The sequence below is a fragment of the Gossypium arboreum genome, chromosome 6 (genome assembly GCF_025698485.1).
Source record: "Gossypium arboreum isolate Shixiya-1 chromosome 6, ASM2569848v2, whole genome shotgun sequence".
NCBI lineage: Eukaryota > Viridiplantae > Streptophyta > Magnoliopsida > Malvales > Malvaceae > Gossypium > Gossypium arboreum.
Window position 1 is genome coordinate 65,168,731 of NC_069075.1, and position 27,881 is coordinate 65,196,611.

The window sequence follows — 27,881 nt, forward strand, 5'->3', positions numbered from 1 at the left end:
TTTTAAAATATGCCTTTGTAATCTAAATTAATATTTAAATAATTTTATCATTATAATTAAAATAAATGAATATTTATCAATACATTTATATATAAATTGGCAAAATATGTAAAGTTGATGGTTAGTTTGTTGAATTTTTAAGATTTAGGATTAAATTGATAGAATTTATAAATATTGGAAAGTTAAATTTTATATTATGACATTAAAAAAGGCAAACATTAGTAATTTAACACAAAAATATTAAATTTCGATAGCATTCAGTAACTAAAATAATAAAAAATTAAATCTAAGTGACCAAAGTAAAAATATGCTAATAGTTTGGGTAACTATCTTTTCAGTTTACCTAAAAGTTTCACCTACAACATAATTGTGACATAATCTAATATATTAATAAGCCTGAATTAAACAATCAAGTCTATTAGGAGTACTATGTAAAGTTCAATTTAGTCCTTTTACTAAAATTTTGCTTCAAATTAATTTTATATATTAAAATTTATTTAGATAATTACATCACTAAAATTTGCCATTAAATTATTGATAAATTGAATAAAATATATGATATTAAATTTATGTATCTTTAAAATATTCTATAATTGAAAAAAAAAACCTTAAATGATTGTGATTGTGTCTTGCAAATCCCCATAGAACACACTCCCAAAATGCTCATGAATTTTCCATTTGTGACTACCTCTCTTACGAACTTGATTATTTATTGTAATTCAATTCTTCAACATTGATTATTTTACCTTGGTTATAAAAGATATATAGATTATTTTTTAGCCAATATGTTGATTTTTTATGGTTAAATTTTTATGAATTGAATTAGTTAAGTATGATATACTTATCAAAATTAAGAGTAAAATTTACAATATGAAAGATTAATCTATAGTAATTTTTAAGTAGATGATCTAAAATGAATTTCTTGCTATAGGAGAGGGACTTCTACTACACTTTAACCGATTGAAACCAATCCAACTGGGTACTCTACTTTTATCCAACATCTCTTAATTTAAAAGGAAAATGAAAAATCTTAGTGCCGGGAGGCGCCAAAGTCTTAAGTTAAACGACGCCGTTTCTTTCATGTCTATAAAACATAAAATGTACCAACGTCTTCTTTAGCGAGTCATTCGCAAATGGAAAAACCCTAAAATCATATTTTTCTTTTCCAATATCAATTCTCCATAGTTTTTTGTTTAATATTTTATCAATTAAGAAAAAGTATTATGAAAATGGCCAAGAAAGTTGCTTCTACAAGAGAGTTGTTGGAACGATGGAGAGGCATCGAAGAAGAGGAAGAAGAAACTGACGATACTGATCCTTCTATGCGACGTCGTCTTCACAAGCGCAAGGAAGAATGGTTTTTTTCGTTTTTCTTTTTTTCTCTCTCGTATTTTCTTGTGCAATTGCTTCAAGATATTTATTTTTATTATTCGTTTTACTGATCATTCCCGCTGAAATCGAAATGAAAGAAAATTAGTAAAATGCCATAAATTTGATTTTGACATTGTCACATTTTTCGTTGTTTTTGCTTTACTGAACTGACTGTTTGTTATTGAGAAGAGCTCTGGAAACGGAATTTTGCTTGAAGTTCACATTAGGTTGTGAAACTATTGTGAGAATAATTATGTTAGAGCTGGTGCATTGCTTATTCTTGACCATTGTAGTTCTGCTCTCCATAATTTAAATAAACGGAAGTTAAAAGAATAGATATCCGTAGATTGGTTTTGCATTTGAAAAGTTTTGATTATAAGTTTCAGAAATGTTGGATATTGGCATTTAGTTTTGTGGCCAATTACGTGACTAATTTATTTTGGAATTTTTTGCTATGGAACTTGAATGTGTTGCTGTTCCTCTTCTTGTTTTTCAGTTCTAAAAGCAATTATACTTTAGTTGTTTCAGTCAAGAAGATAACTGCCTTCTTGTCCAAAAGGATGACGGATCTTGATTACTTCTTTTCCTATGCAGTTTTATTATTACCTCGTGCAAAGTAAATTCACCATAAATTATATGTGCATGCCGATGTGATTTTCCTCTTATGTATGAATTATTGATGCCAATATTATTGAGGTGGTTTTATATTTTGGGAAAACTTTTTATTGAAGCCTTTTTTTTTTTTTCCCTTAATCATTGGAGGTTCTCTCCATTTTATGTATATGTGTTTATAATATTGACTATTTATTTGTTTTCTTTTGAAAATTTCATTGATAGATGAACTTATCTAGTTACCAAATTCCTTGCATGCTATCACTGTGAAGGTTCACCTTTTGAGCTTCATTAATTCTTTGTTCTTGGTTTCCTATTTGTTGAGGAAATTGTTTGTAGTTTTCCAGCTCTATAGGCTTTGTTGCCTTTAAAAGTTTACAAAGCTGGGATTTCTTTGGCCTTTCTCATATGCCAGGTTTGCTGATGCATTCAGTGTGTTGATAAGTTTACCAAAGGAAAATCACATTTGGTGTGGCTCATGGGATATAATGGGTCCTCTCTTGGAAACTTTCTACAATTATTTTAAAGATGACCGCAACGATTCTCCTCTACGGCTTCTATGGAAGAGGATCTCTGAGGAAATGTGCCATTGCATTCAATGTGTTTCTCAGCACCATCAAGCCCAGGAGATGTACAGCACGGAGTATGAGTTGTGTACCATAGGTCCCCTTCTTGATGTGTTGCAGAGCCTTGATGAAGAAAGGGTGACTCAACATTTGAGAGAGATCAATAAAAGATTGGTGCGGCAGGAGTATGATCCTGTATGTGACAATGCCGAGGTTGTCAATCTCATGTATGAGGTATAATTACTCTTCTTTTCCTACTTCATGTATTATCTTTTGTTACTTGCATTTGACAATTTGCCAACATGCTAACTAGAATAAGGTGAAACTGTTATTTAGTCTCGTTTTTCTTTTTCTTTTTGGTTTATGGTTTAAAGTCTTCTTAATTGTAAGAACAAGCTGCAGGTATATGGTGAATGATAAATGATTATTACTGCACAGAGAAGGAGCACACCAGTCAATTTATCTAGTCCCTGGTGGATGATTAAGTTTCTTTGGTATTGTTTCTTTGTAGATTCCTATCTTGAATGAAACTTATCTTTTCCATAAATAATTTAAAGAGTTGGTTATGAAACATAATATCCAGTTGTTGTTTTTGTTTCCCCTATTATCATTGTTTTTAAGTTAGTATATAAAGAAAGTGGTACACATGGGAGTAGGTTGGGTTTGATCAAATTTGCTTAGTACTTTAGTGATCAAAATTTCTGAGCTAATTATCTCATGTTCGGTATGTTGGCTCTAGCTGATTAGATAGCTCACATATATGTATATTAGTTTTTATTTTGTTTTGCCCTGCTGACTTCTCCTTGCTTCTTGTTTACTGTCTAATTGCTCACAGGTTTTGACGTTTCCCGCCCTATTAGATGATCAGGCCTTGTTTATAGATTTTGAAAAATTCATTGAAGCAGTTGATGATATGCATGAATTGGCTTTGGCTGGGCAACAGTTTCCGGTATTTCACTGCAAAGTTTTTTATGCACCTTTTCTGTCTGTGGTTTTTCATTTTGATCTCCACCTCATCAAGTAGACATGTTTGTCAGGGTGTTTATGCATTGCTTTTTTTCAATAGAAGAGTGCGGACTGTTGGTCATCGTTTAGCTAAATGTATGGGAAAAATGAGGTATTGTTGCTTTGTACCAATGCTAGTATGTTGATTTCCCTTCTGTTATTGTTTTATTATTATGCTCATCTGGAATTGTTGTCCCTTTTGTTTAAAAGAGCATTAAAAAGGTTCAAATATAGTTTTCTTTTATTGTACATGGTGCATTCTGTAATGTTTTGCTTGTCACTGTGAGTTTTTTTTCTTTAATTATCCAATCATTTATGTTCATCCATCATTCCTGGAAACCAAGGTTTATATCATTTTAATTTATCACATTTTATTTCCTTATACTTGTTCTCTTTTTATGTAGGAGAGCAATGGATTTGGAACCTTTGCAACCTTTGCTTAAAAAGTTCATTGGCTTTTTGGAGAATGAAGTATTGCCTTCACCTTTAGAGACTTCGAGGCCAAGAGCGCAGCTGGACCGCTTACCCATATGGCTTGGGATTACATCCTTGTAAGGAAGTAGGGTTAAATTCTTGATTGTCTATAACTTTTTATTTTGTCTCCTTTCTCTGTAATGTAATGTTCTTTCTCTTGAGATGAAGGCTTGAGTTCTTGGAACCTCCAGCTTTTGAAGAGGGAATACTGGAGCGCTATCCCATCTTTCTTGATATTGTGCTCAACCATATCAGTGGTGATTCACCTGAATTTTCCCATGCTGTTAGTTGCTTGAGAGAACTTTTCAAAATGCTTGGTATGAGCCCTTTTTTTTCTTTTTCCTTTTCTCTTGCCTTTTCCCCCAAATATCTAATTATGTTTTTCTACTTTCTTAAGGTTGTAAGCTTTGGCTGAGGGCTACATTATCTCCCAGTGTGATGCGCAACACGTTGTTGGGTCAGTGTTTTCACACTAGAAATGAGAAGATGCATAAAGATATTTTTGATCTTTTCCAGCCATTTCTGCAGGCATGTTCTTTTCTTACTTGTCAGTTGATGTTAGCTTTGCAGCATATATAGTTGTTATAAAGTTGCTGATGTGTGATAAATTTTATTTTAGTCACTTGAAGCTTTGCAAGACGGGGAACATGAAAAGCAACGTAGGCATTTCCTTTATTTTCTTCTCCACCAAGTTCCTGTGAGCAGTAACTTCAGTGTTTTAACGAGAAAAACAGCCTGCAAGGTCCTTACTATATTCTGGAATATGGTGGATGGAAATGCTTTGTACTTTCTTATTCTCTCTTTCTTTTTGTTGTAATGGTTCTATTATTGTGTAATTTGTTACAAGATTTTATTTTCAGATTGCTCTTCTTATCATTCATCGAGGCTACAAGATGAATCCACCATGCCCTCCTTTTGAATGTGCACATATGTGGTATGTGTTATTGAATATCATTATCCTGTACATTTTCAAACTTTTTTTAGGAATCAATATTTGGAGATGGATGAAATGCTGTTATTTAATGTGTTTTGGTTTTTCCCATTCTGAGTTGTTACTTCTCAGAGAGAGGGTTTGAAGGCCAAGATGGTATTGGATGAACATGGATATTGGTGGAAGAGAATGGCGTTTCTATTAGCTAAAGCATTATTATTGTACAAGTTTGACCTTAGTTATTGTTTGCCATGGATATATTTGGAAGTTCAATTTTTCTAGCAGCAATAGATGGGAGTGTTCTCTCTAAGTGTCTGTCTGTTCTGAAACCAAATATCCCCTCTTTTACTGAAGGAAAAAAATTGTGCTGTAAAGCTTGCTGTCTTGGTATTTATTCTTAGGGCATTTAGTAATCTAGCTAAAGGACATACCGTACTGACATATATTTATGCAGAACTCTTTGTTTCATATTGAGGGAGTTTGCAAATAAACAAATTAATGACTGATATATCAGCAATCATGCTGGACAGGGGTCCTTCTCTTGTGTCTTCTTTGAAGGATTCTTCACTCTACAGTTCCCTGCGCCAGCCTGCCTTTGATCTCATACAAACAATTTTAGTGTCTGATGCTGCTACCTTGATAACTTCAATGCTGAATTGTTGCATAGCTACAAGTATTGCTAAAAGCTCTTCTATTGAGTTAGATGACGAGGAAGGACATAATAAGCTTCCATTTACTCAGGATGTTGAAGATAGCGATACTGGTTGTTGGAGTGAATTTAGCACTCAGAGTCAAATTACTTCTCCGGAGTATAGAGAATGGATGTGTATTCCTATGTTGTGGATTGACGTTCTTGTCGATATTGATCCTTCAGTTCTCCCAATATCATTTTCAAAGGCTGTATTATGGGCTCGATCTCGTTTCCCTATGATAGAACCTGAGAATAGTGCTGAAATGGCCCTTGATATTAGAGGTTGGCTTTCATCCTCCGCTGCAGAAATCTTAAGTACATTTGGATGGAAGATACCAACTGGCTCTGATGATGGAGGGGGGAAGGAATCTAAAAACTCAATGAGGTTGTCAACAATGTGTCTTCCTTTGATAAAGACTTTCATCAGGTTCTTAGCATGTATCTTCTTTGTCTACATCTTTTACTTTATAGCAAAATCTGTTATGTGTTTTCAAATTGTTACCTCTAATGTGAAACCCACATATCAAGTTAAATGCAATTTATAATACTGGATGCTCTTTGACAGGTTAACTGCACATTTTTTGATTCGAATGGGGCAAGGGGAACTTCGAAAGCAGTGGTCTTGGGAACCAAGGATGGGTGAAAGCTTGATCCTCTCACTTGTGGACCCAAATGATGTATGTCTACTTGTTGTCTAGATCTCATAAATTAACTTGTATTGCCTTTATGATATAGATCAAGTGATGAAAAAGTCTGCTGTGGTTGGCCTTTCAGGATTTGTGCATAAACTTTTTTTCTTGTTTCTTCTGATGCAGAATGTGAGGCAGTTTGGCAAGTGTATCTTGGAACAAGTTTCAAATACACGGGGTCTTGGTTGTGGCTTGAAGTTTCTTTGCTCTGACATTCTTTCTCTATCTGCTGTTTATTTGGGCCTGAGGCATGCCTTGAGACTTGTAAGTGTTACTCGTGTTGCAGTAGCTCTTAAAAGAAGCACAGTGAGCATTTAGCTATATTTTCTTCTTTATCTAATGTTGTTGGCACAAACTGATTATGCTCTCAGCTTATAGTACTCTAGATTAAAGGACCATTCCTGAACAAGGGCTTTTTTTGCAATATCATAGATGTTCTGCTACTGTAGGTTTACAGCACATTAGTGATTCAATGATGTTGCTACTTCTGCGTAGAGGTCAGGCATATTCTGATGTCTTTTTCTTGCACTCTCCAGGTCCAGTTAGATTCTGTTTTATTAAAATTTCAGAATTTGCACCACTTTTTCTTTGTTCTATGCAAATTACTTAAAGATGAGGACTTGCCTAATTCAGAAGTAGCAGAAGATTCTTCCAATGCCTCAAATATCATGAAGTACTCTTCTCAGGGTGGATTTCTTAAGCAGCCACTGTTTGATGCTTTGCCTGCAAACATGGGCAGAAATTACTCCAGTGTTGACCCAAAATTAAGGGAAAATTTCTGTTACTCATTGTCTGAGATTGTGTGGCCAGCCTTATGCAAGTGCTTGGTAGAAGGGAAGGCATTCGTTAATTACAGTCTTTGCCAGGTATCATCCTTTGATTTTCATTGCATTTCTGTTTTTCTTTTTGCAAATTCTTGATTATATAATGGAAGTGCATTTTACATTTAATTGCTGTTATGGACGCATCTGAAGAGAGTTAATTAGTTCCTTCTGGACTAACTTTTTGGGTCTTACAAATTCACTTTGTATGACCTCATCATTCAATGCTTTTGAATGTGCACTAATGCCACCCCATCTGTTTGTATATTTGCCTTTGCACATGCATTGTTGGCTAGTCTTTTGCTGCTATCAAATTATAGAAGAGACTGGCATTATTCTTGTGTACAGGTAATAAAAGCATTAAATTTCTGTTTAATAGCTCCATCTAGCAGGCATAGTTGATAGTATTTGCTTCCTTTTCAGATGACTTGTGTTCGTGTGCTTGAGATCCTCCCTGTTCTATTTGGAAGACTCAGTCCGTCACTTGTTAGTTTGTGTGGAGATTCTAAAGTAGCATTAGGGAATTTAGTGGATTTCAAATGGCTTCATGATCTTATGGACTGGGGAAAGTCTCAACTTAAGGTCATTGTTGTCTATTGGAAAAAGGCTGTAATATCTTTGCTGAATGTAATCAAGCTATTAAGGAGTGATAGTTCTCTGTTGATGGTTGGGGCAGTTGAAAATCTTATTTCAAGCGGTAAGTTCGTCTTACTGTGTCTTAATTTTTTCGTCTTACTGTGTCTTTTAATTTTTTATGTTTCATTTGGATAAAAAAATTGTTTGCATATTTAATTTGGAGTTTATACAAACTGTAAGGATCTATATAGCTATGTAAAGATAGCATTCAAAGTCCACTCCTTTTTTTTGTATGATAATTTTTTAAATTCACTAATTCAACATCCAACAATTTATGAATTTGAATGTAACCAACCATAAAATTCATTTTTGCTTAGATTGTGAATATACAAATTGTACTACATTTTAATATAAATTCTTCTTCTTATAGATGTAAGTTCCTGGGTGCTGCTTCAGTTAATCATATTTTTATTCTCATTTTTTCCCTTTTTGTTGTTCATGTGAATATTGGTCTATTGCTAGGTATTATTCATGTATTATATGCTTTTTCAATGTAGATGCTGTTGACATGGATGAATTGATAGAACAAGTATCACGACTTTGTGTTACATTATCTAAAGAAGTTTCTTGTGCTATTGGGCATTCAACCTTAAGGTCAAAAAAATTGTTTTCTGGAGCATCTGTTGAGGGAAGGTACCCTGCAGCTGATGTGCAGCTTCCTTCTACTGGGATGGATGTAAAAATTTTCGATTCCTTAAAATCAGAAAAAAAAATGAATGAAAGTAATCTGATTGTTATTTCCGATGATGAGAAGGAGAAACATATTGCATCTAGTAAGTCAGGTCATCAAATGTTGCATGCCCAGGTGGAATTTCCTTCTACTGATGAGCAAGCTTCAGAAACTTACCATGCCAAGAAGGTTGTCCATAGCACTGGTACTGATACTTCAGCGGATCTACTTGAGTCTCCCATGAAAAAAGATTCCCTTGTTTCTCAGACACAGAAACCTGAGAAATCAAGAGTCAAGCCACCGCATTGTCCCAAACCAAAAGGCCCTGACAGTGAGAGGAAAGAAATAAGCTCCAACTCCAGAAGTAGTGTTATTTCATCTCAGAGTAAAGTTGATCAGGAGAACAAGTTTGATGAATCTGTTAAATTAAACAGTATTAATCAAGGTTGCAAAAAAATAAATTTTGGAACCAAAGATACAATTTTGAGGGAGGTAGTTGCTGCAGATGATCCGTTGGAGGCTGCTTTCAGAACTGTAACTGTACAGCCATCACTTCTTGCTAAGTCTGGTCCTGTTGCTCCTAAAAGGCAAGTCATTCAACTTAGATCACCTTTTGAAAATAGATCTAGCCTACACAGGCCGGAAGCTCAGGTTAAAAGGTTCAAGCCTCCAAGACTGGATGACTGGTACAGGCCAATACTAGAAGTAGATTTCTTTGTAACGGTGAGATTAGCATCTGCAAAAGATGATGAGAGTCACACCGTTAGCAAATTAAAGGAGGTCCCTGTGTCATTCCACTCACCTGAACAGTATGTAAACATTTTTCGGCCGTTAGTTTTGGAGGAATTTAAAGCACAACTGTATAGTTCCTTTCTGGAGATGTCTTCATGGGAGGAGATGTACTGTGGCAGTATATCCGTGCTGTCAGTTGAGAGGGTTGATGATTTCCATCTTGTTCGATTTGTCTATGATATTGATGATTCTACAGCATCTAAAAGTTTGTCAGAGAATGACCTTGTTTTACTCACTAAAGATCTTCCAAAAAGTACCTCCCATGATGTTCATATGGTTGGAAAGGTATTTTGTCCTAATATAGTATTTACTGGGATCGTATCATTCCTGTTCTGATTGCAGTGTTTTCTCTCCCTAGTATATTTTTTTAATTCATTTTTCTGCAAGACCTTATTGACCCTCTTTTCAGGCAAATTTCTTTTGTTTGTGTGTATATATATAACTCTTTTTAATTTATTACTCTTGACCTTGAACATCTAACACAAAACTGCTGTGTATCATTAACTGTTTGTTTATCCTATTTAGTTATTGACTGGAAGTAACTTTTTCTATTAGCTTTTGCTTAATAATATTTTATGTTACTTTAGATATTTGATTGTAAAAGTGGTTTATTATTTGTTTAATGTTTATGTTTTGTTATTAAATATGATCAGGATGCTCCTATAGGAGTGCAACAGTTAGCCAATAATTTTAAGTGTAAAACCTAAACTTACAGTAGTCGGTTAAGTATGCTTGCATGGTGGTGAAGATGACATGTTGTTGACTTCTTTAGTCAACTATTCTGTTAAATATGGTTTTGAACTGTTGATTTCAGTGGTAAATAAATACTGATTGCTGATTTGTAAATTTAATTATTATGAAGTCTTAGAGAGTGCAATGAGTTTGAATAGCTTTGAGGGTTTTAACCCAAAATTATGAAGGCTAATCTATTGTTGCCCAAGTTAATGCCGAAGTTACTAAATTTGTATTACTGCCAAAAGTAAAAATATCTTTTTATTTAGTAATTTTCACTTAGAAAGATCAACTGATTGTTCATTGCTTCTCTCTACCTTCACTAATATTTTAGTTGTTTGGTCTTGAAAACATCTAAAATTTTATCTTCTGTAACCTGGCTTCTATGGCAACTTGCTAGCATTACCACTTGTTTAATCTAATCTGGTGGAAAAGTTGCTTGAGAGTTCATGTTGTTGAATCCTGTTCTGAGGGGTGTTTTTGTGTGGTCCAAGATCCTCAAATGAATCTGCATACTTTTTTATGGTTGATTCTCCTGAATTTATTTGGAGGACTTTTCCTGACTTTTGATCTGTATAATTGTGCTGAATTTTCTTCTCATTTGCTTAAACACCTAGCAACCTTTTTATTTACTTTTCTATAATTGCTGAGGTTAAATTGAAAAAGATTTGATTTCCCATAGCTTTAATAAAGTAATGTCACTTTGTTATTGGTTGGTGTAATTTTTTTTCTTTAAATTGAAAAGATTTAAAAATTTACTGTCCATATTTCACCAACGCAACTTCCCTGTCCACAGGTGGAAAGACGTGAGAGAGACAATAAAAGGAAGTCAAGTATGCTGCTGATTCGGTTTTATCTTCAGAATGGCTCAATACGTTTGAATCAAGCTAGGAGGCAGCTTCTTGAACGTAGTAAATGGCATGCCAGTCGTATCATGAGCATTACACCCCAGATCCGAGAATTTCAGGCACTGTCATCTATAAAGGATATCCCCTTGCTTCCTGCCATTTTAAACCCTGTCAGTGATCCTACCATCTCGTATAAACCGACACTAGATTTCAGTAAGCTATCCCAGCCCCTGCAGCAATTTCTGAGGTCATCCTTCAATGATAGCCAACTGCAAGCCTTGAATGTTGCTGTTGGATCACAGAAGATAAAGAAAGATTTTGAATTGTCTCTTATTCAGGGTCCTCCAGGTAGGCTCTATTCGTTTTTGCTTCTACTTTAGTTTTACTTTTAGTATATTGTTATATTAGATAATGTTTCAATCAGTAGCAAACCATAAACATATTCTGTATTTAGAGCTTCTTGCTTGATTCAATAGGGACTGGAAAGACCCGAACTATTGTGGCCATGGTTGGTGTTTTGCTAGCTTCCTTTCAACGGAGAACAAATGAATCAGAGAATTCTCAGAGTGGTTATTTGAGACAATGCTATAATTCTTCCACCAATTCAAATGCACGAGTAAGTCAGGCCACTGCCATTGCAAGAGCTTGGCAGGATGCTGCCCTGGCTAGACAATTAAATGAAGATGTTGAAAGGTCAAAAAAGTCAATAGAAAGTTCTACAAGAGGAAGGGTGTTAATTTGTGCTCAGTCAAATGCTGCAGTTGATGAGCTGGTGTCAAGAATATCTAGTGAAGGTCTATATGGGAGAGATGGGAAGAGGTACAAACCGTATCTTGTACGGGTTGGGAATGCAAAAACAGTTCATCCAAATTCACTACCTTTCTATATTGATACACTTGTTGATCATCGGTTGGCAGAAGAGAAAATGCATACAAATGATGCTAGAAATGATTTAAGTATGGAGGCATCTTCTACAGTACTGCGTTCTAATCTAGAGAAGGTAGTCGAAAACATCAGATTCTGCGAAACCAAGCGTGCAAACATAAGGGATGGCAATTCAAGCATAAAGAAAACATCAAAAGGATCTAATAAGGAAATGGATGTAAAAGAAATGGCTAGTCCGGAATTAGAGGCTAAGCTACAACGATTGTATGAGCAAAAGAAACAAATTTATAAAGATCTTAGTGCTGCTCAGGCACAAGAGAAGAAGACTAATGAGGAAACCAAAGCATTAAGACATAAACTGCGGAAGTCTATTTTAAAGGAAGCTGAAATAATCGTTACAACATTAAGTGGTTGTGGTGGAGATCTCTATGGTGTATGTGCTGAAACCATATCAAGTTTTAAGTTTGGCAATCCATCTGAACATACTCTTTTTGATGCTGTTGTGATTGATGAAGCTGCACAAGTAATTGCCCCTTTTTGCAATGCTTCCATTTTGTTACTGTTATTGTTGCTTTCTCTTTGTTTATAACGTTTGAAATTGTCATTACAGGCTTTGGAGCCAGCTACTTTGATTCCTCTTCAGCTTTTGAAGTCAAGAGGGACAAAATGTATCATGGTATGGGCCAAAAGACTAAGAACTAACTACTTAATTGTCTTTAGCATTGTATTTTCTGAACTTGAGAATCAACACTGAAGTAAAGAGTCTTTCCTCAAGGTTGGTGATCCAAAGCAGCTTCCTGCAACAGTTCTCTCTAATGTTGCGAGCAAATATATGTATGAATGCAGCATGTTTGAGCGTTTACAAAGAGCTGGTCATCCTGTTGTTATGCTTACTGAACAGGTAACCTTCACTGAAAATTGTTTATTCCTTGCTTAGTGTCTAAACATAAAGTCCTTTGTTTTTTGGTAACGTTTTTACTATCTTCCATTTGTACCATTTCTACATGAGTCATGATACTTGCACCACCTTTTTTTTAATCTCAAACATTCATACTCCTTGTCTTTGGACAAATTCAATGGTGGAGTCTATTAATTTAGGGTAAACCAAGTGATTCATAAATGAGATTACAGTTAAACGAATATATTATTGCCACATTAGGGGGACAAATGTGCTGGCACAAGTAATAATTTTTTTTACAGTGGCTGCTTTCTGGATATGAAACAAAAGACCTACCATGAATGTGATCACATGTTAAAGGTTAGTAAAGTTAAGAGTTTAATGGATACAAAAAGTCGTAGGTCAGCTGTTGCTATATGATTTGTGAAGTTTGGTTTGACGTTTCTTCAAATTCTTTTCTGCCCTGGAATTCTATTCCCAGTTGTATGACGTACCATTTCTACTCAAGGTGAAAAAGATCAGCACTTGGAAGTAGTGTAGTCATGTCTTAAGGGTAATTAAGGTTAAGATTAAATTTATCTAACATCGAAATGAGATTGATCACATTTTAAGGAATATTGAGGTCAAGTTTCCTTAGCATATAAAAGAATATAGATTTGATGTTGCTAAATGATTGGGAACTTTTGTTTACATATTCTTAACATTATTTTCAAAGGTCATATGTGTTGTGCGTTGTGTGTAAGTGTGTTAGTTTGATGGTGGCTCTGGCTCTATTTCTGATACTGCCTTTTATATATATATTTTTTTGTCTGGACTGACTTGACGGGGGTGCTCCTTATTCTCATTATTTTGATAATCTTTTAGGCCACGCTATTAAGGATAAATATCTCCTTTGATCAGATTGCTAATTGCACATCTGTACTGTTTATTTTAACTTGTCTTTATTCCCTATGCAATATTGGTACCATTTTCGCTTGCATTCTTCAATGTAATTTTTCTTTGCTTATCTGATGTTTGTTTGACATTTGGTTCTATATTTTCATCTTTGTGGGAACTCTTGGAGTTTTCTAATATTGCTTATACTGGTAGCATAACAACTTAATTACTCTTTGATGACTGTCTTCAAATTAACATAATGTCTAACATCTATCAAGAACCCGTGGAAGTGTTTGAGATCAGCTGTGCCTCTGGAAATGTGATTATGTAGTTCATGTGCTGGAATTGCCCAACTTATTATCACAGTTGGTTCATAGTCTTGTTCTTCATGTCCACCCAGCATCAATGCAGGATGCACTTTAAAGATAAATTGTTTTAATAATTCCAAAGCATATCTTAAGTCGACCTCACTTGTGCCAATCTAGTGAAATCTAGAAAAGAATGAAAAACAATGGGGGAAGAAAGAATGCTGTTAGCAGAACAGATTACGTTCTTGTTATAATAAAAAAATTGAGGCCTTTAAGTTCCACTTATCATGTTAAGCATCTATGTCTTTTGAGTGGCTTGACGAAACAAGCTTCTCCAAAACCTAATAGCTTAATAAACTTATTCCTAGACTGAAAATATGTGAAATCAAAACATATTAATTATGGAACTGATGCTGACCAATAATGTGTTGAGGAAATACTAACAGGATTAACACATCTCTTTGTGGCTTTAAAATGAGTAACCTATTTCATTATTATCTTAGACAGGCTGAGCTATACTATTAAGCTCTCTACCTAAATTGAAAGTAGTAAATCCAACCAAAAAGAATCCTTTTCCGTCCCTTTCTCTTGATTTCTCTCTTGAATAAACTCAATTGTTTAAAACATGGTGACTGCATCTTAATTCTGATGTGGATTGGGGAAGAGAACAGTAGCAATTAAAAAAGAATTAGGGCTGAACAAACGAATAGGAATGAAGTTGGAACTCTAGAAACTTAGGGTTATAAAAAACTTTAGTTTTCTTTATTAAATTCAAGGAAATAATAATAAAAGTCTGCTGCTGCAACTTCTATTACAAAATATATATATATAGGAAACTTCCTTGTAAACAAAGTTTCTACTCTTGCAAATAAAGTTTAATTAATAATACTAGACTTAACCTCCAAGTAATAATAATCCTAGCTGTCAAAAAAGAGATCTAATACTTCTTATAAACTGAAATAATAAAATATATTTATTTTTAATTTTAAGCTCTTGTGTCATTCTCCTCGGCTTGGAAAACTCAACTCCGGTGAAAAAGCCTTCACAACTTCAGCATAAATCTCTGGATCAACTCTTTGCAGCTTTTCTTCCGCAATCCAAGTAATTTTACTAGCTGGTTTGTCTAACCATTTCACCAGAACATTCTATATTTGTTACCCCCTCTAGACCTCACTTTTTTAACATCCAACACATCTTCGATAACCTCCAGCTTAGTCATAGGAAGTTGCTGCACTTGGTCTGAAATTTCAGCAGCATCCCCATCAAAACCCTTAAAAAGAGTATAAGTCAAACATTAAAAACTGGGCTGTTGAGCAAATCGGTTGGCAGCTCAATCACATAAGCATTAGAACTTATTTTCTTCAACACCTTACATGGCCCAAATGTCTTTGGTTTCAGCTTGTGTTAAGTACCCTTTGGAAGCCTTTCTTGCCACAAATGTACAAGAACTAAGTCTCTCTTTTAAACTAGCTTCATTAGCATAATCCTCATTGCTTGCTTTCAAGGCAGCCATCACCTCTTGGACTTGTCTTATATGATCAGCAAAAGCTTCTCCATCATCACTCACCTTAGTTCCAAATGGAAAAGGAACTAAATCAAGAACGTGTTTGAGGTTTGAGTCCATAGGAAGCTCCAAAAGGTGTCCTTTTAATTGTTCTATGCACAGACTTGTTGGATGCTAACTCAGCTTGAGGAGTAATCAAATCCCAACTCTTCTCATGATTCCCGACAAGACACCTAAGGAAATTTCCTAAACATCGATTAACAGCCTCAGTTTGCCCATCTGTTTGTGGATGACAAGTAATGAAAAACTTCAATTGGGTTCCCGTTTTCTTCCAAAAAGTCCTCCAAAAGTGTCCAACAAACTTGACATCTCTGTCGGTAACTATAGGCGTAGTAACACCATGTAGCCTTACCACTTGAAAAATAATTCAGCAATATGAGTTGCATCGGAAGTTTTTGAATAAGGAATGAAATGTGCCATTTTCGAGAAACGGTTCACAACAACAAAGATTGAATCATAACCCTTTGTTGTCTTTAGAAATCCCAAGACAAAATCCATGCTTAAATGAGTCAATGGCACCTAATCTTGCGGAACACACTGTCTATCAATGCAATAGAGAGATCATGTTCTGGCATATAGTTCCTCTTAGCTCCAATGCCACCCAATTCCAGATTGCAATTGTCTATCAAAGTCTTTTCTAAAGTAATGGTCTCATAGGCTAGAGTTGTGCCTTCCACCAAAGAACTACCTACAAGATTGTTTGTGTTTTCTAAAGCTTTGGAACCTTTAGAAGCAACAGCTGCTATGAAACACCTCTTAACTATACAAATCAAGTCATACTTGTCAAAGGATACTCTACTCAAACAAGCAGCAAATATATCAAAAACCAATGTGCCTGCAGCAATATCTTTAAGAGCAACACTTCTACTATTTCCATTACAAGCTCTAAGATACCCTTTCGAAGAAGGCTTCGCTTCAATTCCAGAATCTATACCAGTCATACCAAGACTTTCTTCTTTGATTTCAGAATCATTAATAAAAGTCTCCACCATACCTATTTGATCACCACCATAAGTAAGAGTTCCTTGAGAACCATCTTTCTTGTCACCAGTATTTTTGAGGGCGAGTACTATCAACCTCCGTTTTTTCTCTTTGTGATTAAATTGTTATTTGGAATCCGTTTTGAACTTGCAAGATTCTCTAAGCCAATATAGTTTTTGCACTCATGTTTCAAAGAATTAGCTCTTTGAACAAAGGCTGTAACTGCAAGAGGCCTGTTGTTTTCCACACTGTTGTCTAATTCCCTTGCACCAGCTTGAGTAGAACATACATTTTTCTTTCTTGTGGAACATCACAAGCTAAAGCAACTTTTTCATGAGCTGGTGTACCGACAGCTGATTGTCCATCTAAATTTTTGTTGTTTACCTCAATCAATGTCTTGTTTGACATATGAGTAATATCCTTGCTCTCACACCCAGCATGTTTGCCATCTTTAGTTTCTCTTGAGCAGGTTCCAGAAAAAATTACAGCATTTAAAGTAGCTGTTACAACAGCTGCATGCTGTTTTGCAATGTCTAGTCGTCTGCCCACCGCACTCATGATCCGTGTAGATGCACTTGATGTTTCTAACAATTTGTACATGCCATCTATAGTCTTAAAAGTTGTCTCAGAGAAAAAAATCAACTAGACCAAGAGGTTCAAACAAATAGTTGTTTGGGTGCCAAGGAAAACAGTCATGCGAAAGTATCAACAAAAAGTCCTCATTCGAACCTATTCCATGAATTTCATTCACTAGCAGCGGACTTCCTCTAGAAGCCATTGGAGCTCGATTTTCAGCAACAACTTTCATGGCTGGTTGCAGGTATTTTTTCTTCAAAAGACTGCATCAATTTTGCACTATGACTTGCCTTCAAACTTTCCAACTTTTCCTTGAGTTCACACAATTTTTTCTTGGCAGAATCTGATTGGCATACAGAAACAGGGTTAATTGTTTTTACTCCAAAATCATCATAGGACATGTCTAGGAGATTTCCAATTCGCCTTCAATCCTCCCCTTCTTTTATGGTTGTGGCTGTCATTATACAAACAACCAAAGATTTTCCTTTGGTTGGATACGCTTCATCTTCTTCACTTTCTTCAGGATATTCATCATAGATTGGTTCTAACATATCATAATCTTTCTCTTCTACATGCATCTTGCAAAGAGAATCAACGACTTCAACATTGATTCTGCCCTCGTTTGATTGAGGGGCATGTATCAACCGCTCCTTCAATCCACGTACTGCAAACTTTGTTGGTCCAGCATCATGAAAGACTTTTTCTTCATCACCAAAATCAAATATATCAGCAAGACTACCTTCCAGTATGTCAAACTGGTTGTGAGCACCTTTTGGAATCTCCATCAAGGTTCCTTTTTGTTCCTGTTGCAGCCAAGCATAAACTGCACGCGACAATTCTTCAGTCACATGTCATAGTGCAGCCAATTCTGTTTCTTGACACACATTTGTTCTTCCTTGACCACTAATGCGTCCAACCATGGCTTAATAGCTAACCCTAATATAAACCCTAGGATCTAATTAGGCTCTAATACCAAATTGATGTAGATTGGGGAAGAAAACAGTAGCAATTAAAAAAGAATTAGGGCTTAACAAACGGATAGGAAAGAAGTTAGAACTCTAGAAACTTAGGGTTATAAAAACCTCTAGTTTTCTTTATTAAATTCAAGGAAATAATAAAAGTCTGCTGCTGTAACTTCTTTTACAAAATATATAGAGGAAACATCCTTGTAGGCAAAGTTTCTACTCTTCCTTGCAAATAAAGTTTAATTGATAATACTAGACTTAACCCCCAAGTAATAATAATCCTAGCTGTCAAAAAAGATATCTAAGACTTTAAATAAAATATACTTATTTTTAATTTTAAGCTCCTGTGTCAAATTCTATCTTTTACTTTGATTCTCTGAATATGTTGTTTGACCAGAGTTTATCTTGAAATTTAATTCTTTGTTTTCATCCACTTCTTAAATAGTTACAACATGTTGCAACACATTGCCTAGCTTAATATTATGTCCTAAAGAACGAAACCATGAGAGGCAATAGAGACTTTTGGTATTCTTGCTCTTATTTGATACAAATCAGTTTACCCGTTCTCCATTTTGTTTGTCTAACACGGTATATTTAGATATTTACAACGAAGTCTTTCCAAAAAATATATAAATTTACATTCTAGTATTTTGTATGGTATTCTTCGGTTATTTGTCTGACTTTTATGTATTCTTTGATGATAAACCGTCTTTATGAAGATTCTCATTTGCACGTATGTCGTGAATTTCCTTTCAGCTGTTATTAATCCATCTTTATGAAGGGTTTGTAGTCTATTTATCGAACCGTGTAAACTAGAGGGAATCCTCCTTTTTCCTTCTTTCTTTATGCTATTCATTCTTGTACGGCCTTCTTTTTCTTGGTCGTACCTTCATGCTTTTTGTACAATGTTTGTATTCATTGCATATATTGCACTTTGTTTAATGAGATCTGTAAATTGAAAATTCATCTCTTCAACAGTAATTTAATTAATTGAGGAAGGTGAAGTACTGTGTATGTGTTATACGAAATTTTAATTCTTATCATGTATTTTATGTATGATACTGTTTGTTGCATGAGGGCACGGTGTCAGCTCCATGAAATCTTTGCAATACTTGGTATATTAATCTTTTGCTTAAGAGCTTTCTGTTTACAGTATAGGATGCATCCAGAGATATGTCGATTTCCTTCTTTGCACTTTTATGACAAGAAGTTGCTGAATGGTGATACAGTCTTGAGCAAATCAGTGTCATTTCATGGAGCTGAAGGCCTTGGCCCATATGTGTTTTATGATGTTGTTGATGGTCTGGAGCTTCGTGAAAAGAATTCTGGTGCATTATCTCTTTATAATGAATGCGAGGCTGATGCAGCAGTCGAGCTGCTTAAATTTTTCAGGAAAAGGTTAATTATTCTTTGTCCTTTCCTTTTTGTTTTTTGTTTTTTTTTTATTATAGTTTTTATAGTTTTTTTTGTGATTTTAGAATAGTAGAATGATTCATCTTGCTGAATTTTAATTTGTTTTGGGATATAGGTATCCGTCGGAGTTTGTTGTTTGCAAGATTGGTATAATAACTCCATACAAGTGTCAGCTTTCACTTTTGCGATCTCGCTTTTCTAGTGTGTTTGGTTCTTCTGTTATTACTGATATAGAGTTCAACACAGTGGATGGTTTTCAAGGCCGGGAGGTGGATATATTAGTGTTTTCCACTGTTAGAGCAGCAAGTTCTTCTCAAGGCATAAGTTCAAGCAGTAGTATTGGGTTTGTCGCTGATGAGAGACGGATGAATGTTGCTTTGACAAGAGCTAAGCTTTCTCTTTGGATTTTGGGAAACACGAGGACTTTGCAGACAGACCGTAATTGGTCTGCTCTTGTGAAGGATGCTAAGCAGAGAAATTTGGTACTATCAATTAAAAGGCCTTACAATATCTCTTTTAGAACAAACACTAGGAAGACTCTTGTTCCAGAAGGTTCTGATAATCAACTGAGTCAGGTGAAGCATGTTGAAAAGGTCAGAGGTGATGGCCAACTTGCCAAACAGAATGAGTGTCAGGAAAAGCTGAAGTTTGAAGGGAAGAGAAAGCATATCGACAGTGTGACTGACTGTAACTGGTCTTCTGGTGGAGGTGACATCGACTCTTTGAAGAGTAAAGATAAACATTGTAGCAAAAGAAAAGCAAAATATGATTGTGAGCCTCCCCCTGGAAGGACTATTTTGTCTGCATCTGCAAATGATGATAGAAGACGATTGCAGAAAGTGAAGTCCAGGGGTCCAGAGAAACTTCTTATCTCTAGTGGAAGCCAAGAAAAAGAGGGTAGTGAAGTAGAAGTCAAAATGGGGGAAAACCAGAGAAGCAACAATGACAATGGTGGACAAGAAGTGGGTCGTAGTGGCAAAAATAAGATGTCAAAAGAGAGTAAGAAATCTTCTGTGCAGGAGCAAAGTTCAATTGTTTCTACTCCCCAACCTGATGGCAACAATGAAGAGAGAGAATCAAATAAAGGTGGTAGAGATCCTAAGGAGGTTGCCACTTCTCAGAATTTATTTCTGAAACGGAAACAGCAACGGGAAGCTGTTGATGCTATTCTTTTCTCTGGTCTAATTCCTTCAAAAAAGTCCGAACAATCATCCAAAAAGTTGCACCAAGAAAGGTCAATTGTCCCACCTTCAGTTGCAAGCGGCAGCTTCAAACCACCAAAGAAAAGGAAAGGTTAACCACTGCTTCACTGCCCAATGCAACTCCTGATTTATGTTTTAGCTGGTTGTGGTTACACTAGTAAGCAATGTACCTGCCAATTGCCATGGTTGATTGAAATGCTAATTCATTTTTATTTCACTGAAACATTTCTGCTTGAGGTCCAAGCATAATTTATATGGGTGATTTTGATAATTCTCTATTTGGTGCTTACAGGTCCACCAAATTCCTAAAACAAGGGCACCACGCCATCAGATTCATCAAGGGCTCAGTTCAGGAGATATTCTTTGAGCTTATAGCCTTATAGGGCCTACACATATGGAGGAAAGCATACTACTTTTATGAAGCAACAACTTCAATTGACTGCTGCCGTCTTTCTTATATAAACAGGTAGAAAAGGAAGAAAGTGGCTACATTCTATGCTTTTCCTATAATAATTATTTGATCTAAAACTGGGTTCTAGCTTCCGTGAATTTAAATGGAGCTTGTGTTTATCAGCATCTTTCTAAGTTGTAAAGAAGCAAGAAAGTTGCTGAGTTTGCAGCCATTGTGGGAATACGGGGTGAAATTAACAGGCATTCCTCTCGTCTTTTGGGAAGAATACTTGATAAGTGTCTTGGTTTCTGTAGTTGATGGATAGCTCACAAATCATAGTTGAAACTCTCCAAAACAGATCTTAAAAAAGAAAAAAAAAAGGTTTTCGTGTTCCCAGTAGCTTTTATAGCTTAAAGATTAAATTTTGGCGACCCACCTTTTGCTTGATATTTTTCATCTTGTTTCTGGTTGAAGGTGTTAATATGAATGAGGCTTCTTTGTAAAGAAATTTTTTGTAATATGTAATGTTAGAATTCTTTAAAAGGGCTTTCGACAAATTGATCATGTACAAATAGTAAACTTGGTTTCTAACATGGCATGTATAAACAAAAGAAAAATGGCCTTGAAAATTTGCACGTAATAATATATCTGTATTGTTGTAGTCTACATGTGTGGTTCGGACAACCTGTACGTTTAATTGAAATCAGATCAACCATGTGCTTTGCTCGTATGTACATTATAATTTGTTTTTAAGTATTTCTCCTAAAAACTTGAGCTTTCTTTTGGAGTTTGTTTCATTTGTTTTTAGTACATAGCAAAGAAGGATAATGTCATGATACTAGAGTCGAGAAACTAATAAAGGTCTTTGATGCACAAATAGCCCATCTTCTAGCTTCTTGTCTTAGTTGCGGATTGTCAATGGCCTCTTTATGGATGGTTGTAGAGTTAGGAGGATCAAGGATGTCACTATATGTCAGGTAAAGTTTTCATCCCACTAATTTTCCCCGAGGATGATGTTTGCTCATTTTCAATCATTAATGAGAAACTTACAGGAAGAATTGTTGTGAGTTTTGAGAAAACATTAAGATTGATGATGGGAATTGGATTTTAGCTTGTAGTTGGTTGGTTGGTTGTTTTGTAGCCTTTGTTGAGATGAACTGCGATCAATCATTTCCTCGGACAATTGCCTCTCCGCCAATGAGATTGTTACTTGGACATTTGTTAACGTGAAGACATTGTACTTTGTGAGTCGATGCCTCTTACTTCCAGATATCTTTAGGGGCCATGGTGTGTGGTTGTAGGCGGGTTAGCCTCAAAAGGAACTAAGAATGAGGAGATAAAGCTCATTTTCTTTTTTGATGGTTCCTAAAGGGTTTGCTGCGATATGTTTTGTTGAAGATAAGCTCATTTTTAGATTTCCAAATTATCTATAGGGTGCAGGTGATGAGTGTATAAAAGTCACTTGTGTCATAGGACTCAAGATTATTAGAAAGTAGCCATTGGAAGAACCAAAATGAAACTGAAAGGATCTAGAGAGACTCAGCTCAAAAAGCAAAGGGAGATCCAAACCATACTGTTCTAGCAAAGTTGCATTTCAAGAGAAGATGTTCTAAAGTTTCCGCACTCTTTTGACATAATCAAAAAAAATTCAATCAAGATATTTCATGGTAAGAGAATCTTTAGTTGGTAGACCATTGTTATAGATCTTCCAAAGGAAAATGATAAGCTTGAATGGGAGCTTTAGACTTCATTGTTTGATCCAAGTTTTATTGTTGGAGTTGCTTTGGGATTGTTCTAAGATTATGATTGGTAGAGAAATGAACAAGCACTTTTCACAGTGAAGATACCATTGTGATCGCTTTTCCACACAATGTTGTCCTTGCCTCCTTGGAGTGAAATTAGCTTATAAAAGCACAATTCTTGCCAAGGATTTCCATGGCTTTTCTTACATTCCAACCTTTCTTACTAAAATCAAAGGAAGTTTGAACTTGCATGGCTATTTCATTAGTTTTGATTATATTTTAAAGAGTTTCACTTAAAATTGAGGTAATCCAACAATGTTTTTCACTCCAAATTTGAATGCCTTTTCCTTTTATTACTCGTCTCTACTCAAGAGAATGCTTCTCAAACCCATAAATAAAATTGTTGGGATTAGATAGTTTGAAAGGCGTTTGCAATACTTATCTTTTAGAACACTAGAGAGGAAACAATTTGGCTCCCTCATTATTTTCTATGCAAGTTTAGAAAGAAGGGGTGCATAACTTGTCTTGACTCTAGAGATGAAGCTTTTTTTTCTTGTGTCGTATCCTCATTTGAAAGGCATGAATGGTTTTTATCAATCTCATCATACGCGTTAGTTGAAGCTTTGAATGCAGAGAAAGAATAAAGAGGAAAAGAAGTAAGAGACATTTAGATTTCTACAAGGTGAGCGTATTGCCAATAATGCTATAAAAGAACAATTATTTTTTGTGCATCTTCCTCATTTCAAACTTGGGATATTTGCTAAGATGATTAACCTTATTAGCATTCAAAATACCACTGAGCCATCTCTTTATTTGTGATTTAGTTGAAGGGTTGAGGTAGAGTTCAAGTTTGTTGAAGTCAATAAGAAGGCCAAATAAGTTGCAAAAATTGGTAAGAATAGCCTTGATGGTTTTGCAAGATTAGACAAGCATTAAAGAAAATGTAGCATTTAGCAACAAACAACTGGTGATTGATAAAGGGCGACTCTACAAATTTTCACGCCTTTAATGACATATTAACTTTAGAAAATTAATGAGAGGGTGTTCATGTAGAGGATGAAAAGATATAAATTTGTCAAAGTCTCGTAAAGGACTGGAATGGTTTCGTAAGTGAATTATTTACCTAGATTTGATAAGAGATTTGTGGAGATACATTGGTAGGTTAGATTTACCTATTTTTATTATTATTGAAATTCATGCCTTCGACTGTGGCTTTAAAAAAGTTTAAACTAATCTTATTGAAAGCCTTGCTTATATAGATGTTAAAAGCAATCAGAGGTCCTTTTCGATTTGTCTTTCTCCTAATAGTGTGCAAAATTTCACTTCCAAAAATAATGTTATCTAAAATAAGGTGACTAGGGACAAACATATTTTGGTGGCATGAGATAAGGCTAGGAAGAATTTTCTTAAGTTGGTTGGTAATGTAACACCCCATACTCGTAACTCACGCCGGGGCAGAATATGAGGCATTACCTAACTTGATCTCATTCACACAAACGTTCCCCAAGTTACCAAGACTTTGTCCAATTTAGAACTTTTTTCAATTTCTACTTTAAACTTCTTATTATGGGCCTACGAGCCCCAAATCGACCATTGAAAACTATTCGGGATCAACCCGAGCCCTTAAACCATCTATAGAAAATTTGACTTTGAAACAGGGCACACGCCCATGTAGAAGGGCAACATGCCCATGTGGCCATTTCAACATGGTCATGTTGATAACCCGTGTGGCTCACACGGCCTAAGCAATACAGGGACACGCCCGTGCCTCCACCCGTGTGGAATTAATTCTAAATGCACACCTACAGGGGTTTTTACACAGACTGACACACGCCCGTGTCCTATCCCGTGTGCAAAAACATGGACATTCTGTTTTTGACGTCAGCATCCCCAAAATGTCACACGGCCAAGGCACACGCTCATGTGCTAGGCCGTTTCCATCAGACGGCTGAGACACACGACCGTATGTTTACTACCATGTATACTGACTTGAAATTTTTACGTGCAGCAGACATACGGCTGGACCACACACCCATGGGGCAGACTATGTGTCACACACGGCCTAGAGACACACCTGTGTGTCTACTCGTGTGGATGATATAACGCTATTTACCAAGCCTCTTTGCCACCTTTACTTACACAACCTACACAAAAGCAACCAAACCAATACAATAATAACTTATTTAAACCAATCAGCCACAATAGACTACATATCAATGAAGCAATTACTTAAAGTAACTTCATTTGCATATATCAAAATGAATATTTGCCATCATTCAAGGCTTAATACAAAATGAAGGGTTTCCAACCCAAGCCAACGCATTTGGCCAATTCTCAATCGCAAAAAAATAGTAAAGCCTAAGCCCTGTACATGCCATATTCAAAAATATAAACTATACCGAATGCTTCGATTGATAGTGTGATCGATATCTCTGACTTCCTTTGGTCCTTGAGCTAGATAGGCGGCAAAAAGGAGAGGGAGTAAGCATAAAGCTTAGTAAGTTGCACATAAATAAATATACAACATAACTTTACCATTCATCAACAAGTTTCATAATACACAAGTGGCATAAGCAAAACTTACTCATCAATATTCAATACACCTCATATAGCATATATTCAGCTCACATTTCATACATACCATATAGGTACTTGTACCACTCACAACACGGTTATACTTTTCTTGTTAACTTGAAATCATACTTTCACTGTTGAACCATTTAGAACATTATCGGATATTCATTTAGCCTCAAACATGGGGTCAGGTGCCGATGCCATGTCCCAGACATGGTCTTACACAAGTTCTAGCATATCTATACCGATGCCATTTCCAGACATGGTCTTACACTAACACATCTCATAGCCGATGCATGTCCCAAACATGTCTTACACTGGCTTACGTCTCGTGGCCGAAGCATGTAGACATGTCTTACACTAGCACTCGTCTCAATGCCGATGCCATGTCCCAAACATGGTCTTACACTGGCTCTCATAATGTGGCCGATGAATGTCCCAGACATGTCTTGCACTAGCTCACACAAGTGACCTAAACATCATGGCATGAATATCCGATTTATTTCCTAAGGTTCAACCGGGAATTCTACTATCTCTATTCTCATCACATTTTCTCATTTCCACAATCAAGAAATTTATGCTATAATAATTTTAATACAATTAAAATACATATATTATTAATGTAGTTGTACTATTTACATACAACTTACCTCGGATTACAAAATGTGGCGACTAGTCGATTTAGTCTGTTTGCTTGGCTTTCCCCCGATCTAGGTTTGGATTCGGTATTTCTTGATCTATAATAGAAAAATATACTTATTTAGTAACTAATTAAAATTAGGAAATCAAAAATTCATATATTTGGTAAAATGACCATTTTGCCCCTAGAATTTGACAAATGACCATTTTGCCCCTAGGCTCGAAAATTAATTTTTATCGAATTTCTTCTTATCTTAAGTCTAGCCGAGCCCTTTTTACTCTTATACCAACTCCAAATTCCCACTATAACACACATTTATCATCTATTTTACAACTTATGCAAAATAGTTCTTTTAGGTGTTTTCATGCTAACACCTTTCACAAATGTTGTTTATTAGACACCCAAGACTCATTTTATTCCTTAAGCAACTTAGAAAACATTACAAATATTTTCATGGCAAAACCCTAAACACTTAATCATTTAGCAAAATATTACCCTCATTTGAAAGCTCATGCTTCAAGGGTCTCAAAAATGTAAAAATCATTAAGAAAAACTATCAAAATCACTTGCTTTTGAGGATTACAAGTTGCTAAAATTTTTAAGCTTTCAAAACCCCTTTAATGGCTGATTTTCGGTGGAGAAAGAAGATGAAAAATTGATGATATCATCTTTCCTTTATTTACTCCTATTTTAGTCAAAATAAGCCACCTAACTTACCAAATTTTGAAAATTTGACCACTTTTGTCTCCTATGGCCGAGCATGCCTCCCTAAAGGGTCTAATTGCCCTATAAATACCCTCAATTTAGGTTCTCTAGCTATTTGGTACTTTTAGCTATCAAAATAGGACTTTTGCATTTTATGCGATTTAGTCATTTTTCACAATTGGGCTCATAAACGTCACAATTAACTCACCAAATTTTCATGCACTCTTAAAAACATGCTATAATATCTAAATAATTATAAAATAATTTATTTGACTCTGGATTTGTGGTCCCAAGACCACTGTTCTGACTAGGTCCTAAATCTGGCTGTTACATTTCTCCCTCTTAGGGATTTTCGTTCCCGAAAATCTTACCGGTGAATAAGTTTGGGTACTGATCTCTCATAGTTTCCTCGGGTTCCCATGTGACTTCCCTAAATCCATATCTCTGCCACAAAACTTTCAAGAGCACTATGCTTTTATTTCTCAACTGTTTGACTTCTCGAGCTAAAATCTTGACCGGGTCTTCGCCATAAGTCATGTCCGGATAAATCTCAGCCTTTGTCGGTGCAATCACGTACGAAGGGTCTAATCTGTATCGACGTAGCATGGATTAATGAAACACATCGTGAATCTTTTCCAACTTTGGTGGCAAAGCCAATCGATAGGCAACCGGTTCTACTCTCTCGATAACCTCATAAGGTCCTATGAAACGAGGACTCAACTTGCCTTTTCTACCAAATTTGAGGACTTTCCTCCATAGGGATACTTTCAAAAATACCTTATCACTGACTTGAAACTCAATTTCCTTTTGTTTCAAATCCGCGTAGGATTTCTGTCTATCCCAGGAGGCCTTCAAGCAGTCACGAATCACTTTAACTTTCTCTTCAGTCTCTTTGATTAAATAGACCCCGTGAAGTTGACTTTCTCTAAGCTCTGTCCAATATAAGGACATTCGGAATTTCGCCCATACAAACCTCATAAGGCGCCATTTTTAGACTTGTCTGATAACTGTTGTTATAGGCGAATTCAACCAATGGTAAGTACCTTTCCCAACTACCTTGAAACTCGAGAACATAACACCGCAACATGCCTTCTAAAATTTGAATCACTCTTTCCGACTGGCCGTCGATTTGTGGATGAAATGCTGTGCTAAAACTCAGCTTTGTTCCCAATGCCTCTTGTAACTTTTTCCAAAACCTCAAGGTAAATCTCGGGTCCCTATCTGAAACAATTGATAAGGGCACTCCGTGTAGTTTCACAATCTTAGAAACATACAATTTAGCCAATCTCTCAAGGGAGTAGTCGGTACACACTGGTATAAAAC

General features: G+C 35.6%; 1 protein-coding gene across 4 annotated transcripts; it reads left to right on the forward strand.

Moving 5' to 3' along the window:
• The first annotated feature begins 1,021 nt into the window (after positions 1-1,021).
• On the forward strand, positions 1,022-21,563 carry LOC108486124 (uncharacterized). 4 transcript variants are annotated; one of them, XR_008284162.1, is made up of 23 exons: positions 1,022-1,357; positions 2,399-2,783; positions 3,385-3,498; positions 3,587-3,666; positions 3,959-4,105; positions 4,197-4,345; positions 4,426-4,556; positions 4,648-4,770; positions 4,889-4,962; positions 5,490-6,077; positions 6,216-6,327; positions 6,466-6,603; positions 6,876-7,205; positions 7,584-7,857; positions 8,294-9,543; positions 10,787-11,186; positions 11,315-12,246; positions 12,334-12,399; positions 12,499-12,624; positions 19,045-19,289; positions 19,420-20,597; positions 20,799-20,972; positions 21,081-21,563. XR_008284162.1 is itself a non-coding variant. In XM_017789963.2 (22 exons), the coding sequence occupies exons 1-22, from the start codon at positions 1,224-1,226 to the stop codon at positions 20,813-20,815; spliced, it is 6,993 nt and encodes a 2,330-aa protein (XP_017645452.1). In that variant the 5' UTR covers positions 1,022-1,223; the 3' UTR covers positions 20,816-21,563. The 4 variants fall into 4 exon arrangements, 2 of the variants coding, with proteins under 2 accessions (XP_017645452.1, XP_052885532.1); XR_001871430.2 differs by having other exon boundaries at positions 19,420-20,663; positions 20,799-21,563; XM_017789963.2 differs by having other exon boundaries at positions 20,799-21,563.
• The last annotated feature ends 6,318 nt before the right edge of the window (positions 21,564-27,881 follow it).

Excerpts from the sequence above, each read along its gene's own strand:
- LOC108486124 (XM_017789963.2), top strand. The coding sequence starts at position 1,224 with ATGAAAATGGCCAAGAAAGTTGCTTCTACAAGAGAGTTGTTGGAACGA. Across the intron at positions 11,187-11,314 it reads TCTTATTCAGGGTCCTCCAG|GGACTGGAAAGACCCGAACT; the intron begins GTAGGCTCTATT and ends TTGATTCAATAG. Across the intron at positions 12,400-12,498 it reads GAGGGACAAAATGTATCATG|GTTGGTGATCCAAAGCAGCT; the intron begins GTATGGGCCAAA and ends TCTTTCCTCAAG.